Source organism: Arachis stenosperma, chromosome 9 (genome assembly GCF_014773155.1).
Source record: "Arachis stenosperma cultivar V10309 chromosome 9, arast.V10309.gnm1.PFL2, whole genome shotgun sequence".
NCBI classification, from domain to species: Eukaryota; Viridiplantae; Streptophyta; class Magnoliopsida; order Fabales; family Fabaceae; genus Arachis; species Arachis stenosperma.
In genome coordinates, this window is record NC_080385.1 from 136,777,734 (window position 1) to 136,794,659 (window position 16,926).

Sequence of the window (16,926 nt, forward strand, 5' to 3'; positions counted from 1 at the left end):
TTGTGGTTTCAAGAAAAAAGTACATGGATAAAACGCAACCTACGTTTTTCTTGTTATACGTTTATAAAAAACATTAAAACACTAAACGTAACCTACATTTTGCAAGCTTTGAATTTTAAAAAATCGAAGAAACAAATTGCTACATGCATTTTATACTGACATCATATCTGTGTAATTATTTTATACACATCTGTTTCTAACATCAAATTCCATATTTCTTTTCATATAAAAAATATCAGTCGCATTAGGTCTTAGTATTTTTTAAAAATAAAAACTAAGAATATTTTCAAAATTGAAATTGAAACTTCACTTGCAATTCCAAATCACATTCAATTAATGAGATAACTAAATAAATAAAGGAAAATGACACCTCAATTTATCCATTTGTGTTTGACAATATTGTACAATGTGCAACTCTTCCGATAGAGAAGCAAAAAAGCAAAAAGAAATCAGTTGTAGCTAAAGGGTAAAGGAACCTAATCAACGCTTCTTCATTCCAAGAACAACTCTTGTTATGTTCCGAAAAACATTAAAAGTCATCTCCATCAGTTCATGCGTTTGCACCAAGAAATGCTTGCTGTAAATGGGAAGAACGAACCAAATTAAAAAGAAATTAATAAGGATAATCAATTAAACATTTCAGAACATGTGCTGGACGACTGGACGTGTTTATTATATTTTATTACTAACAAATAAAAGCTGTCTCATAAAGCTTTTTCTATGAATTATCATTGTTTTGGCACAAAGTATTTTGATTCATTGTTACTGAACCTCATCAAGTTCAGGATTCAAGAAATCAAAATACCTTGAATTTTGTGGGAGGACTAGGCTTAACTGTAGTTGTGCTTCCATAACCAAACTTATAAAGCTGCTGCAGCTTTTGATTCTCTAGAGGCTTCAATATTTGGAAAGAACACACAAGTGTCTCATCAACACTCATCATAGCACCAGCATTGTCAAATTCCCCACAGTAATTTGGTGCAGAGAAGATTGTTACAAGTTGCCTATTAGCAAAGAATTCATATCCATCTTCCACCACCTGCACAATGAAACACACTTACCACATCACAATCCTCAAATTTGTATTTATGTTCTGTCTTGAGACAGTTACCAAACAGAGCAATCACGCTATATGTCCGCAAAATATTAGCCACTAAATTAGTCATCTATGTAGAACATATATTAAAATACAAAATATATATTGAAAATGAGTTAAACAACACAATTTAACACAAATATATGGTGACTGATTTAACAATACAAAATATATGTCACAAATAGATTGTAAACCGAGTCATATAGAATACGAAACCTGATGTGCTCTACAGATCAAATCAAGATCATGCTTCCTCAGAAACTCAGTGACCCTATCAGGGCCGAAAGTACACGAAACTCCGCGTTCGCTTCCTCCCCAGCCTTGAATGTCTCCGCAGGGATCAGACCAGAGAAGATCACATAGCAGACCACTGTCGGGCACTTGGACCGGACGGCGCAAAGTCCTTATCCGGTTCAAGTTGTGCAATTCTGGTGAGAGTCCACCATGCATGCAGAGTATCTTGTCGTCGATAAGAGCCGCCACGGGCAAGCAGTTGAAGCAATCCGTGAATGTTTTCCACAGCTTCACACTGTATCTTCTCTTGCATTCGTCGTAGAAACCGTAGATACGGTTTATGGAAGCGCATTCATGGTTTCCCCTGAGGAGGAAAATGTTCTGAGGGTATTTGATTTTGTATGCTAGAAGAAGAGATATTGTCTCAAGACTTTGGTTTCCGCGATCAACGTAGTCTCCTAAGAACAAGTAATTGGAACGAGGTGGGAATCCACCATTTTCAAAGATTCTCAGAAGATCATAATATTGACCATGGATATCCCCTGGTTCATTGAAACAATTGCAATTAGTAGTTATTCTGCTTTGCCATAGTCATCACTATTTCATACTTAGGAAGAGAAACATACCACAGATCTTGATTGGTGCATCAAGTTCCAAAAGGTTAGGTTGTCTCAAGAAGATGTCCTTGGAGACAAGGCATAGCTGCCTGATCTCAGCCTCAGAGAGCTGCACTTGCTTCCCCGGTTTGCCTCTTACTTCTAGAAGCCTGTTGATAATGCCATCCACAACCCCACGTTCCATTCTTCTTCTTCTTCTTTCAAACTTTATTAATATGTGTGTCACAAAAATAAGTGCTAAAAAGGACAACACAACAAACAACAAACAACCAAAAACCGTTTTATGTTATGGGGTTGGGGTGTGTTACGTTTGTTACATTTATATTGTCATCATCTTCATCATGGCATGGAGAACGATTGAGTTTGAAAACAATTATAAAGACACGAATTATTATCACTTTAGCTCTCTTTTTTAAGATAAAGATAAGGATGCCTTTATTGCTTTATGAGTTTTGTGGTTTGCATAAATAAGTGTTTATTTGTGTTTTATGGTTGATATATAGTGGTTAATTCATTATATATATATATATATATATATATATATATATATATATATATATATATATATATATATATATATATATATATATATATGGGGTTAAGGGTGGCCGTTGAAAAGTGAAAAAGCTAGGGAAGCATATATTCGGATTAATATTAATGAGTACTAGATTTCAAATGAAGTGGAATGGAAGATTGTGAGAGGGAAATTATGTATATACTCTACTTAATGTTGTAGAATAAGAATATAAAATGAAGCACTGATTTAATGACCATTACTAAACTGAGTGTACACTAAATTTAATTATTTATGTAAAATATATATTAAAATATAAAATATATATTAAAAATAAATTAAAATACATATTTATACATAGATATATAATAATTAATTTTAATGTGCAGTTAACACTTTCTAGTTATTTAAATATATATCTATTGACCATAGTTATAATTTTATAAGGAAAAGTCTAAGAAATCAGTATTTTTATTAAATTTTAGACAGTATGTAACTAGTAAAAGAAAAATGAGTAATTTCATACTATTAGATAAAATCTCACATCATTAAAAACATCATTAATAACTACTTGATTACTACAAATCACAAAAATTACTGGTTCTTAACACTCTTCATTTTTTAATACAAAAAGAAAAGAAAAGAAGGTAAGAAGAGGAAGAATATGATGTAATATGAGTGGGGAAGTGTTTGTGGTGGTGAGTGGGCCCTAGAGAAGAAGGGACCTAATGGGAAGCTGAAAAGGGGAAAGATGGAAGACAAATAATAAGGAGAACGCGGAAGAGGTCGATGCATGACGCGGTTTGAATTTGCAGATAGTGGCAAATTGGTTTGGTAGCTTGCATGCTAAGGTATGGGGCACTTGTTCTCTCTGTCTCGTGCCAAACTAAGAAAGCGAGAACACAAGTTGATTGTCTAACAATACCCGCCATCCACACATATATCTAGTGGTCATGGTTTTCTAGGAAACTTCTCTTTGCTAACTAATTATTCAATCATAATTCTTACCATCCGGATAGAGAACCAACAAAAGGTGTAGTCGATTGTAGCCAATTAGTAATTAATTTTTTTTTTTAGAAAGAATATGAACTTAAATTATCATAAAAAAACATTTAAAATTTAATGAAAAAATTTAAAATTTTAAAAAATTTAATCTTAATATAACAAACATGTAAATTATTGTAAAATTATTTTAAAATTTTATTTTAAAAATTTCAAAAATATTTTTAAAATTTCGAAATTTATTTTAGACATTCAATTATTTTTAAAATTTTAAAATTATTTAAAATTTTAAAATTTATTTAAAAAAAATTCTAAAACCATTTTAAAAATTATTCTAAAAATTTTTAATAGAAAAAAATCTGAAACGTAATAAAAAAATCCAAAACCTAACAAAAAAGAAATATTCAAAATTATTTTAAAAATTTCAAAACATAAAAAATGAGACATCTAAAAAATATTTAAAAAATATAAGAAAACTAAGAAAAAAACATCTGAAATTCTTTAAAAAATCATCTAAAATCCAAAACAAAACAAAAAAATCCGAAACATAAAAAAAACATCTAAAACTTAGGAAAAAAAACATCCAAAACCAGTAAAAGGAATAATGCAAAACCAAACAAAAAAAATCCGAAACGTAACAAAACCTAGCAAAAAACAAGATAACCAAAAAGTTTTTAAATTTTTTTTTTAGGAACATCAATTCAAATTATCATGAGAAATATCCAAAACTTAATGAAAAATATCAAAAATTTAAAAAAAATCTAAAACTATTTTAAAAATTCAAACATTTATTTTCAAAATTTAAAATTATTTTAAAAATTATAAAATTATAAAATTTATTTTAAAAAGTCTAATACTTAATAAAATGAGACATCCAAAATTATTAGAAAAGAAACATCCGATAACTAAAAAAATAGGAAGGAGGAAGAAGAAGAAAGTCATCGCCGGCAACCTGCGACTCGTGTGGATAGAAGGGGAAAGACAGATGTGACTTACGCGGTGACGATGACGAGGTGGGGGATGCGCTGCGTGGATGGCGCGAGAGTCTTTCTCGCTATTTCTTCCTTCACGAGCGCCCCTGCGTGAACAGCAGTGAAGGCAGTGTTGTCGCTGCGGCTGATTCCATCACGGAAAAGAGGTGATAAATCTCTGAACGATGCAGCGAAAGCTTTCTTCCATTCGCGAGGGTTGCTCCATCCACAACGGTGGCTGTGCGAATTGCAACGAGGACGACGGGTGACGGAACTCAAAAGGGACTGCAACGAGGACGACAGGTGACGAAACTCTAGAGGGTGTGACGGCGGCGTGACAAACGGCCTCATAGAGGGCTTAGGATAAAGGATGACCCGTGGCATGGGGGCTTGGGAGAGATTAGAATTGGTGAGGTTATTTTACTCACTGTGCACTTGACGAGAGGACTTTTGCTAGTAAAGAATTTCATAGAAATAATCATGTTGTAAGTATAGCTTTTAAACCAGCAAAGAATCCTTTCGTACAAAAGTTTTGGTTGTCACTTAAGTAAACCTAATAAAATTTATAGCCGAAGTATTTTAACCTCGGGTCGTCTCTCAAGGAATTGCAGGGTAGTATAATTTGTTATTGGTTATGGAAACAGGTATATTTTTGGGTTTTTGAAATAGGGAACAGGAAAATAAACTGGCAATAAAGTAAATTAATTATCATGAAAACCATTGCAAGGTATAAGAACTGAAAATTCCATCCTAGTCATCCTTATCAGGTGTGATGAGAATTGTTTATTGCTCCCACTTAGTTAACACTTACTAAATAAAGGAAAGTCAAGTAGACTAATCAATTTGATTCCTCAAGTCCTAGTCAACTCCCGTGGAAAGACTAGTTTTAGAGGGATCCAAATCAATCACCAAATTCCAATTTTCAATCAACAACTGAGTTTGATAACTCAAATGTCACCAATTACTCAACCATAGCAATGAGGGAGAAAAATCCAAATTATTTATATCATAAATGGAAGAAAGCAATTATAAATCTGAAATATCTCAAATTGTATTAAATGGAAAATCAAATTCAACATAGGGATTCAAAAGACAAATTGAGAAAATAAACAACTAAAGTGATAGGATGGATAAAAGTAGAAGAGAATTTAAATTAAGGAACATTGAACCTGGAATTGAGAAAAGATAAACCTAAAACTAAGAGAAATCCTAATTCCTAAAACCTAAGAGAGAGGAGAGAACCTCTCTCTCTAGAAAACTACATCTAAAACCTGAAATTGTGTATATTGAATGAATGATTGATGGATGATTTGATTCCCCCATTCTCCAGCCTCTATTCTGTGTTTCTGGGCTTGAATTTGGGCCAAAAAGGAATCCAGAAATCGCTGAAGGTGAATTATGCAACTTTCTGCCCGTGGCGTCTGTCACGCGTATGCGTAGGTCACGCGTGCGCATCATTTGGCGATTTTCCTTGTCACGCGTATGCGTCAATCACGTGTATGCGTCGCTCGTGCTTTGCGCTAGGCACGCGTCCGCGTCGTCCATGTGTGCGCATCGCTTGGGTTCTGCGCAAGTCACGCGTCCGCGTCGTCCATGAGTGCGCATCGCTGCCACTTCTTTCAAAACTTCATTTTCACGCGTTCCTTCCACTTTTGCATGTTTCTTTTCTGTTCTCTAAGTCATTCCTATCCTATAAAGCCTGAAAATACTTAACACACAGATCATGGCATCGAATGGTAATAGAGGATAATTAAAATTAACAGTTTTAAGGTCCAGGAAACATATTTTCACATATATCACAAAATAAGGAAGGAATTGTAAAACCATGCAAATTATATGAATAAGTGGATGAAAAATTGATAAAAATACTCAATTGAGCACAAGATAAATCATAAAATAGTGGTTTATCAGTACTCTAAATATATTTAAGGGTGAAATTAGGTTCAAATTTTGGATAACTTTTTAATTTTTTTGGAACTATTTTTATCTTAATTGGTTCTAATTGGCTGGACCACTAATTAGTCTCCTAGACTTTCTCCGATTCTTAAATCCTCATTCAAAAAAACTATCTCTTAAATCAATGACATGATATGTTTCTATCTTTTTTTCTTTTTTATAATGTTTAAAAAAATAATTATTTATTGGCCAATATCATCTAATTTATAAATTTTATTTTTAACTGGTATAAATATTTAAATGAATATCCGAAACTACACAATAAAAAAAGCTCAAACTTAAATGCTCCTTATTAAATAAGGAGGGTTGTACTTTGTGTTCATTAAACAAGTTTAGCTCTCGATTTATTATAGTTATATTTATGAGTAATGACTCAAATATATAATTTAAATTTTAAAATTTATAATTTTGAAGCAAAATTAGAGAATGAAAGGAGATGTATTGCATCATCATTTTCATCTTTTTCGTAGCCTTTGTATTTTTCATACATTGTCTAACTCTGGTTCCGTTATCATCTTCGTATTCTTTGTTCTCTTCCATCCTTTTCTGCATCATCGTTGTCTTTGTTTTCTCCATCGTCTTCTTCAATGTGGAAATACATTTTCTATATGGTCATTAAATTTAAAAATAGAAGATTGATGACGGTGAAAAACTGAAAATTGAAGGAGTTGGCTAAAACATAGTGTTTTGTATTGTTGTTGTCAAAGGTAATAGTGATTTTATAAGATAAATGGTGGTGTTATGGTGAAATTTAGTAATGATTTTGTTAGATATTAAAAACGTGTATAATAAAAAATATGAGTAGAAAAAAGTTATTTTAAAAGAAAAAAATTAATTGAAATTTACTATAAAAAAAAGTTGATTATTCTCTATACTTTTTCTAAAAAAATTTATTTATTGATTATATTTTATCATGATTTTTTCATTTTCATGCTAGAAATATATTCTTTGACATTTCCGATCAAAACAATATTTTTCCGTTTATTATTTCTTTTTTTTTTAAATATACTATTTTTAGAAACCAACCCAAAGTTGTCCACAACATGTAGTAATAAGATTTTGGACTATAAAAAAATGTTGAATCTGATTTTTTTATCACTAATTCAAAATGATCCAACAACTAATTTTAGATAATAAAAACAAGATTACTATTAAAAAGTGGGAAAAATTATAATATAAGAGGAAATTTTTGGTGTAACACAAAAATGAAGAGGCAGGGAGGCAAACTCATATACCATGCACTATTTTGTCAACGCTATTGATAATTAGACTATTCTAAATAACAACTTCAAAACAATTATCGTATATACATGTAGTTTGGACAGGGAATACAAATTCATTCAGTTTTCTCTGTTCTCGTATTAAGTAGTTGTATTATAGTAGTTTATTTGGACCTTGGTTTTGTCTGAATGGCATAAATATAGTGCTTTCGTCAATGAGATATTAATTTGCATAGGATTATAGGCAGCCATAATGACCTGATGACTGATGATGCATGTAACTGGTAAGAGCTTCCATGCCCCTCCTTTTAAGAATTCATTTATTTAGTGAAATTTTAAAATATTAAATTTTTAAATATATAATTAACAATAATTTAATAAATTTATTTAAATAAAAAAATTTTATTATAAAAAATTACAATTTAAAATATAAAATTATAAATATAAATAACAAAATAATTTTATAATAATTTAATTATTTTTATTATTTTATGTAAAAAAATTTGTTTATTAAGGTCTAAAAAAATATTAAAATTAGTACTATTAAAAAATATTTTAAATTTAATATTATGAAAGAAAAATAAAAAAAAATATATAAGGATTAATTTGATTAATTTTTAAAATTTTAGGAATGAAAATGATTTACGTATAGACTTTCAGGGACTATATTTTCATTATAAATAATTTTTTTACATGTCAAGTGATACGTGATATAAGTGTCATTGACCTGACACGTCAACCAATCATCTTGTAATACGTGGCATTAACTTACCACGTTATCATCTAACTAATAAAATGACCAATTTGACTAACGTTTTATCTTTTAATGACTACAACAACAACAACAACAAAGCCTTGTCCCACTAAGTGGGGTCGGCTACATGAATCAAACGACGCCATTGTGCTCTGTCATGTATCATGTCTACAGAGAGACCGTTTATATGTAGATCTCGTTTGACCACCTCACGGATGGTTTTCTTAGGTCTTCCTCTGCCTTTCGCTCTTTGTCCATCTTCCATCTCATCCACCCTCCTGACTGGATGTTCTATCGGTCTTCTTCCCACATGTCCAAACCACCTGAGACGCGATTCAACTATCTTTTCCACAATAGGTGCTACTCCAACTCTCTCCCTTATATCTTCATTCCTTATTTTATCCAATCGCGTATGACCACTCATCCATCTCAACATCTTCATCTCTGCCACACTCAGCTTATGTTCGTACTCCCCTTTAGCCGCCCAACACTCCGTACCATACAGCATAGCCGGTCTTATAGCGGTGCGATAGAATTTACCTTTAAGTTTTAAAGGCACTTTTTTGTCGCATATAAAACCAGATGCACTCCGCCATTTTGACCAACCTGCTTGGATCCTATGATTTACATCCTGTTCAATCTCTCCATTATCCTGTATGATGCACCCAAGATACTTAAAACTTTTAACTTTTCGTAGGATGTTTTCTCCAATCTTCACCTCTATATTGGAGTTTTCCCTTCTCAGACTGAATTTACATTCCATATATTCCGTCTTGTTACGGCTTATGCGCAGACCATACACTTCTAGAGCTTTTCTCCATAACTCCAACTTCTTATTTAGGTCTTCCCTTGACTCTCCCATAAGGACGATATCATCGGCAAAAAGCATGCACCATGGCACAGGCTCTTGGATGTGCTCTGTGAGTACTTCCAAGACTAATGTGAAAAGGTATATGGACTTAAGGATGATCCCTGGTGTAATCCTATACCAATAGGGAATTCCTCTGTCACACCACCTTGAGTCTTCACACTAGTTGTGGCCCCATCATACATGTCTTTGATTGCCCGAAAATATGCGATCCTTACTCTCCTCTTTTCTAAAACCTTCCATAAGACCTCCCTTAGTACCCTATCATACGCTTTTTCCAAATCAATAAACACCATGTGCAGATCCCTTTTATTACTACGATACCTCTCCATCATCCTTCTTAATAGGTATATCGCTTCAGTGGTAGATCTGCCTGGCATAAATCCAAATTGGTTCTCTGTTACTTGTGTCTCTTTTCTCAACCTCCGTTCTATCACCCTTTCCCATAACTTCATAGTATGACTCATAAGCTTAATCCCTCTATAGTTTCCGCAACTTTGTATATCCCCCTTATTCTTGTAGATAGGTACCAAGGTGCTCTTTCTCCACTCATCAGGCATCTTCTTTGACCTTAAAATCTCATTAAAAAGCTTGGTTAACCAGTTGATGCCTTTTCCTCCAAGACCCTTCCAAACCTCAATCGGGATATTATCAGGTCCTACTGCCCTGCCATTTTTCATCTGCTTTAGAGCCTCTTTTACCTCGAAGTCTCGAATCCTTCGATAGTAGTCAAAGTTTTGATCTTCTTCCCTTGTGCATAATCGACCAAGGCTCGGAAGAGTCTTCTGTCCCTCATTAAATAACTCGTAGAAGTAGCTCTTCCACCTTTCATTAATCTTCTCCTCTTGAGCCAACACCTCTCCATCCTTATCCTTTATGCACTTAACCTGATCCAAATCTCTCGTTCTTCTTTCCCGACTCTTTGCGATTCTATATATACATTTTTCTCCTTCTTTCGTGCCCAAAGACTGGTAGAGACCCTCATATGCTCTTGTCCTTGCTTCACTTACAGCCACTTTTGTCTCTTTCTTAGCCGCCTTATATTTTTCCCAATTATCTGCATTGCGGCATAAAGACCACTCTTTAAAGCATTTCCTTTTTATCTTTATCTTTTCTTGTATACTTGCATTCCACCACCAGGACTCCTTGTCTCTTGGTCCTATTCCTTTAGATTCACCAAAACTTTCTTTTGCTGTTCTTCTAATAACTTCTGCCATCTCCCTCCACATCTCTTCCGCGCTTCCATTCCCATCCCACTTTGCCTCTTCTCCTACCCGTCTTAGGAAGCTTCTTTGTTCCTCACCTTTCATCCGCCACCACCTCGTCCTTGGGTTCTTCGTATGATGTCTTTTCCTCAACTTTTGCTCAACGCGAAAATCCATGACGAGCACCCTATGTTGTGTTGTCAAACTCTCTCCCGGGATAATTTTACAGTTAATGCAAAATTTCCGGTCGACTCTCCTCAACAAGAAGAAGTCGATTTGAGAGCTTGTCATGCCACTCTTATAGGTTATAAGATGTTCGTCTCTCTTTTTAAAACATGTATTTGCGATGAGAAGATCAAAAGTTGAGGAAAAGTCCAAAATAGTTTTACCTTCGGCATTGATCACCCCGAAACCATGGCCTCCGTGAATACTCTCATATCCAGTCACTTCTCTCCCAACATGGCCATTTAAATCTCCTCCTAAGAAAATCTTATCTCCCAAAGGTATGCCTTGAACCAAACTCTCTAGATCCTCCCAAAACCTTATCTTGTGTTGTTCGTCTGAACCCACTTGCGGTGCATAGGCGCTAATCACATGGAAAGCACCTCCCTCTACCACTAGTTTGATAGAGATGATCCGATCTCCCACCCTCTTGACATCCACTACGTCCTTCTTCCACTGCTTATCCACAATTATTCCAACCCCATTCCTATTCTTCACCTTTCCTGTATACCAAAGTTTGAAACCAGAAGTATCCAACTCCCTAGCCTTTGCACCAACCCATTTCGTTTCTTGTAGGTACATAATGTTAATCTTCCTCCTTGTCATGGTGTCCACCACCTCCATGGACTTTCCTGTTAGAGTGCCTATGTTCCATGTCCCAAATCTCAACCTTCTGTCGTTTCGACCTTTATCTTTTCCTTTGTGAACTAGCTTATTTACCCTCGTCCGTTCACGAAAACGCGAGAACCCTTGCTCATTTAACACTACATCCGGGCACCGATGCAGCGGCTCTTGCTTCGACACCGTACTCGAGCCATACGGCGCGTTGCTTCCGGACAACGACCTAGCTTTAGCGCAATAATGTCTTTGATTCATGTCATGGGGGTTCGGCTATATTTTTATGTTGGTTGCCGAAGACCTAACACAACCCTCCTCCTTTATCCGGGCTTGGGACCGGCTATGTACCGCAAGTGTAACATAGGCGGAGTTTTTTTAATGACTAATATGACTAAAAAAATTATTTAAAGACTAATTTAAAGAATGAATAATATTTTAAAAATAAATTTAACTATTAACCCATAAATTATTGTTCAACTAAACTTTCAAAGCACTTCCACAAAAAAAAAATAACATTCTAAAAATAAAATCAACCTCTTTTTTCTTTTTCTTTTCCTTCCATAATTTGTATTATTCTTCTTTTTCCTTCCACCTCCTTCTTTCTCTCTCCTCCTTCCTTTTATCCTCATTCCTCCCTCTTTTTTTCTCCCTCTTTTTGAGAAGCAACAAAAGAAGAAATCTTAAAATTTGTGTTTTGTCAAAGAGATATTTTTTGTTTCACTTTATATATTTCTTATTTTTCTTTTTGAGATGAAAAAAAAAATACTTAAATTGAATGATACTAAAATTTCAAATCAAATACTTTGGTTCTAAATAAATTTTTATTTTCTAAGAATTTTAAGAATTATTTCCATCAAATAAATTGGTCTCTTCATCACTTTAAACTAAATTTTGATACGCATATTAGATAAATACATTTCAAATAAATTTTATTGTAAGACAATTATATCTCTAAAAAATTACTATAAAACAAATTAGTCATTTTTTAAAATAATAGAAAGACTAATTTATTTGACAGAGTAATTTTTAAAAATTTTTAGAGACTAAAAATTTATTAAAAATATTAAAATATCTCATCCAAAATTCTTAAAAAACAAATTAGATGTTTAGAGAATAAAAAATGAAAAAATATAAAGAAAAACTTTGATATTTTTATTTTCAAAAATTTATGTACTTTTTTAAGAATAAGTTATATTTGATTTAGTAAAAGATTTATGTTTTTGTTATTTGAAAAAACAACAATTTCAAAATCAAAACAATAACTTTTTCATAAACTTAGTTGAAAGTTATTAAAAAAATATTTGTTCACTCAACATTTTTCAATAATTTGTATATTAAAAAAACAGAAAATTTTGAGGGTAGCAGATTTTAGTAATTTGGGTCAATATTTAGTAAATACAAATAATAAATTATTTTTAATTAATATATTTATTGATTATGTGTATAAATTTTGATAAATATAAATACAAATTATAATTATATAAATTCTAATAAATATAGATATAAATTATATATTTTATATGTAGCAATTTTTATAATGCAGATATAAATTATTTTTGGATAAATACCAATCAAAAATTATAATATGTATTGCTATTAAAAATAGGTTTAATTATTCTATTGGTCCCTATAGTTTCGCAAAATTTTTAATTAGGTCCTTATATTTTTTTTCTTTTTAATTAAGTCCTTGCAATAATTTTTTTAATTGAGTCTCTGTATTTTTTTTTTGTCTTTGCACTAATTTTTTTAATTAAATTCCTATACATAAAATTAAATTAATTATTGTCAAAAGAAACTTAGTTAATTGAAAAAAAATTAATACAAAAATTAAATTAAAAAAAATATATAAAAATATAATTAAAAATTTTGTAAAATTATAAAAATAAACAGAATAATTAAACTTTAAAAATATACTTGGAAAGAATCAAGTTGTTGTCATATACTGAGAAGACTAAAGTGAAGTCAGACCAAACAGTAAAATTAGTTTTTCACTTTTTTTTTTCCCTTTCGGGAAATTGGGTTGAACGAACCAAGTTACTTAAGGAACCATAGAATAAAGTAAACTTGATAAGAAATGAGAGAAAGTGGCAAGAGATAACGAAGAATAAAAAAAGATAAATATATTCGAGACTTTGATCATAAAATTTTTGGATTATCTATTCACTACGTATTGTTGTAATATTAAACACATAACTTAAATTACTTAGAACATATCTAACAATTTTAATCCATAAACAAAAATATTATTTATATATTAAAATTAATCACTAAAATCAATTATTAATATATTTATATATAAATATATGTATTATTTAATTTATTTTTAATATATATTTATATTCTAAAATATATTTTGTACTGATAGCTGATTTTAGTATCCACCTAACCTAATCGATAAAAGAATTAACAATTGGATTACAAAAGTAATTGCAAAACATGTAACCTAACAATTTTTTTTTTTTTGTTTGTACCAGGGTATTCATCAGGCCGGAAGCCCAATGATTAATCTTTCAGGTACTGCAGAAACACACAAAGTAGGTGACCCTCCCAAGCAAGTAAGCTCCATTTCCACCCTCCAGTAAGTATCAAATCCGAAAGAGATGGTTAAAAGACATAGACCCTCATCTAACCTAACAAATTAAATGGCATGGATAAGATAATTTAATGATCAAATGCTAATAAGTGTCTACTAGTTAAATTGTAGATTTCTTCTTTTTTTTACCAAAAATTATTTTATTGTTAAGAGGGTAAGTCGTAGTTCTATGCTTTTAACAATTATTCACAACAATAAACTTTATCTACTTTCTAGTACCGTAAGATGGGCTTTTAGTTTCGTTGGTAATTTTTTTGGAAGCAAGTTTTGTTGGTCATGTAAATGGGCTAGGGAAGATTGAGAGGGCTGCTGAAATAACTTGTTGGGTTTGTATGAATCCTGCGCATTTGATTTTAACTCAGCAACCTTCATAAATTTTCATGACATTAATTATTTAGTTCGATTAAACATTAAGAAATCCAGGACCCAAACCACAAAAAAAAAAAAAAGAGAGATAGAAGAATAAATGCTCCAACCAAAAAAGTAAACCCATTCAAAAAAAAAAATTTTTCTCCCCATATGGGTTTTCCCTGTATGGCCACTGCCTCATGAGTTTATTCCATAGGGTAATGTTTTTCTATCGTGATTTGAATTACTCAAAGTCACCATTTATTTGTTTCGCCTAAGTGCTGATAGTGATGCCTTCGTACTATAGTATTCGGCTTGTTCTGCAATGGAGACAATCATAGCTCAACAAAGTATTCACAAGCAACATTAGCCAATAACACTTGAAGATGAGGAAAAAACTCAGTGTATGATGAACATGATATACAAGAAAGGGTTCACAAGTGTTATCATATTTTAGTTGGCAAGCTCATTACCGACAAACCTATCAATACCAATTGGATACATAGTGCCATATCTAACATATGCAAGCAACCAGCTGGATTCCAGAACAAAGAAATACAACCAAAGGCATATTAGTTCTTTTTTACTAGAGAGCAGGATATGAATCAGGCCCTTACCGGCAGTCCACGGCTATTCCACAATTCTTGGCTACTTCTCCAACGTTGGAAAAGAAATACACCATCGAAACAACTAAACCTTTTACAAGCGAAGGTGAAACTGCAATTATGGAACCTACCTGAACATTGCAAAACGATTACATTAGGGTGGAAAATTGTAAATTGCAAAACGATTATTGGTTTTGGGTATTGAGGAATTGTAAAATTTTGATGGTTTAGGGGTACTCTAGATCGAGTTATAGTTAGGTTCCGTCCAATTGCTTTGTGGATAAAGGTAAGAAACCATTATTCTCTTTGAATTTTTCAATTATATGAGATTAGGATATTGAAATTATGTATGTGTATGAAATTATATGAAAATAGGTTGAATATATGTGAAGTTGATGTCAATTTGATGAAGTGGTGTGTTTGGGAGTAACTTTGGTGGCTGGACTAGCTAAATTGGTGACATTGGAACTTGAAGGCTTGTGTGACGAGATTTTGTGGCTTGGGGAGAAATCGGCTAAAGTATGGTTTTGGTTTCCTGTAGTTAATCTATAATGTTATGCGAAAACTTAGGCTAGTTGTCATAAGATAGGCCTGAATGCTATGAATTGTGGATATAGTGGATTAAATATGAATAAATGTGTTGCTGATTTTGATTGATGAAGTTGGTAAAATTGTGTGTGAAAATGGTTTGAAGGAATTGATGAATTTATGTGTTAGAAAAATTAAGATCTGGATAATGAGTATGTGATAGTGAGTAGGAGTAATTGGTATTGATTTAGTTGTGGTTTGGTTGGTTTTGGGTTGAGCATTTTGGAAAATTAGAGGATTTGAACTTTTGGTAAAAAAAAAATAAACTTTTGAACAACTTTGGCGGGCCATAACTTGGCTTCTGAACCCTCAAATCTTGTGAAACTTATCTTGAATAAAAATTGGATTCGTGAAATTTATGACGTTTGAAGAACGGACTAAAAATAATTTTTAACGAAAAAATTATCCGTGTTTGAAGTTTGGTGTAAAAAACTAATTTCTGCAACTTAACACCTTTTTCTGAAAATTTGAGAACATGCGTAGGCGGACAATGCGTGCATACGCGAGTTTGGGCCTCTGCCAGTACTCATGCATACGCAACACTAGCATGCATATGCGAAATTGCTTCATTTACACTCACGCGTATACGACTGATGGCTTGCGTACGCGGGGACCCATTTCTGCCCCATGAACTCGCATACGCGAATGGTGCTCGCGTATGCGACAATGCGGTTTTAACACTCATGCGTACGCAGAAATGGACATGTGTATGCTTGACCCTATTTTGTAAAAATTGTATTTTTGAGATTTTAACCTATCCTCTAGCTTTCCAAACCTTTGTAAAACCTGTTTAAGGTCCGATAGCTAGTTTTTAGGCTTTGGAATAAGGGTGAACATGTTGAATAAGTTAGGTTGATATTGAGAAAGATTTGCAAAGTGGATAATTGAGTTAATGAGGCGTTGGTAATGCTGAAAGAGATGTGATTGATAAAGATGATGATAATAATGATGAATTGTGATTGTATGAGATATGAATTGATTGTGATGATGACATTGATAAATAATGAATTAAAGATCCATTTAGCATATACATTCAAATTATCTGAGACACGAGTTTTCTTGGGTAGATGCAGTTGCTTGCTACCATTTGCTCCAGATTGAGACTCGATACTCTGTTGACCCTCCGTTGCAAGATGTGACTAGGGACTTCAACTCCCCGAATTCCCCCATTGACATGACTATTGATTGATGATTTATATATGCATAGACTTTTGGAGATGCACGCATGCAAGGACTGTTCAGCGTTTGCTACCGGACATGTTGGGTTTGACTGGATAATTGACAGATGAGACTCATCAGACATAGGGTAGGCATGCATCATATGCATTTGTATATTTTGTTTGAGTCTGCATTTATTTTGCCTTGCCTAACTGCTTAACTGTAATTAATTGCTACCTGATCTGATTGATGTAACTGCTATTTATACCTATACTTCCCTTGTCTATTTTGCCTGTATTTATTTTCGAGAGATCTTTCTGGCGGGTGAAGGAGGCGTTGAGGGTTGTTCCACCTGGT

The 16,926-nt window shown here is 32.7% G+C and overlaps 1 protein-coding gene across 2 annotated transcripts; it reads right to left on the reverse strand.

The window, feature by feature from the left end:
- Positions 1-350: 350 nt before the first annotated feature.
- On the reverse strand, positions 351-2,452 carry LOC130950164 (serine/threonine-protein phosphatase PP1 isozyme 3-like). Of its 2 annotated transcripts, none has more exons than XM_057878701.1 (4): positions 1,957-2,452; positions 1,313-1,872; positions 836-1,039; positions 351-577 (listed from the first exon to the last, which is right to left on the reverse strand). In XM_057878701.1, exons 1-4 carry the CDS (start codon positions 2,129-2,131, stop codon positions 551-553), a joined length of 966 nt encoding a protein of 321 aa, XP_057734684.1. In that variant the 5' UTR covers positions 2,132-2,452; the 3' UTR covers positions 351-550. The 2 variants fall into 2 exon arrangements, with proteins under 2 accessions (XP_057734684.1, XP_057734683.1); XM_057878700.1 differs by having other exon boundaries at positions 806-1,039.
- Positions 2,453-16,926: the final 14,474 nt, after the last annotated feature.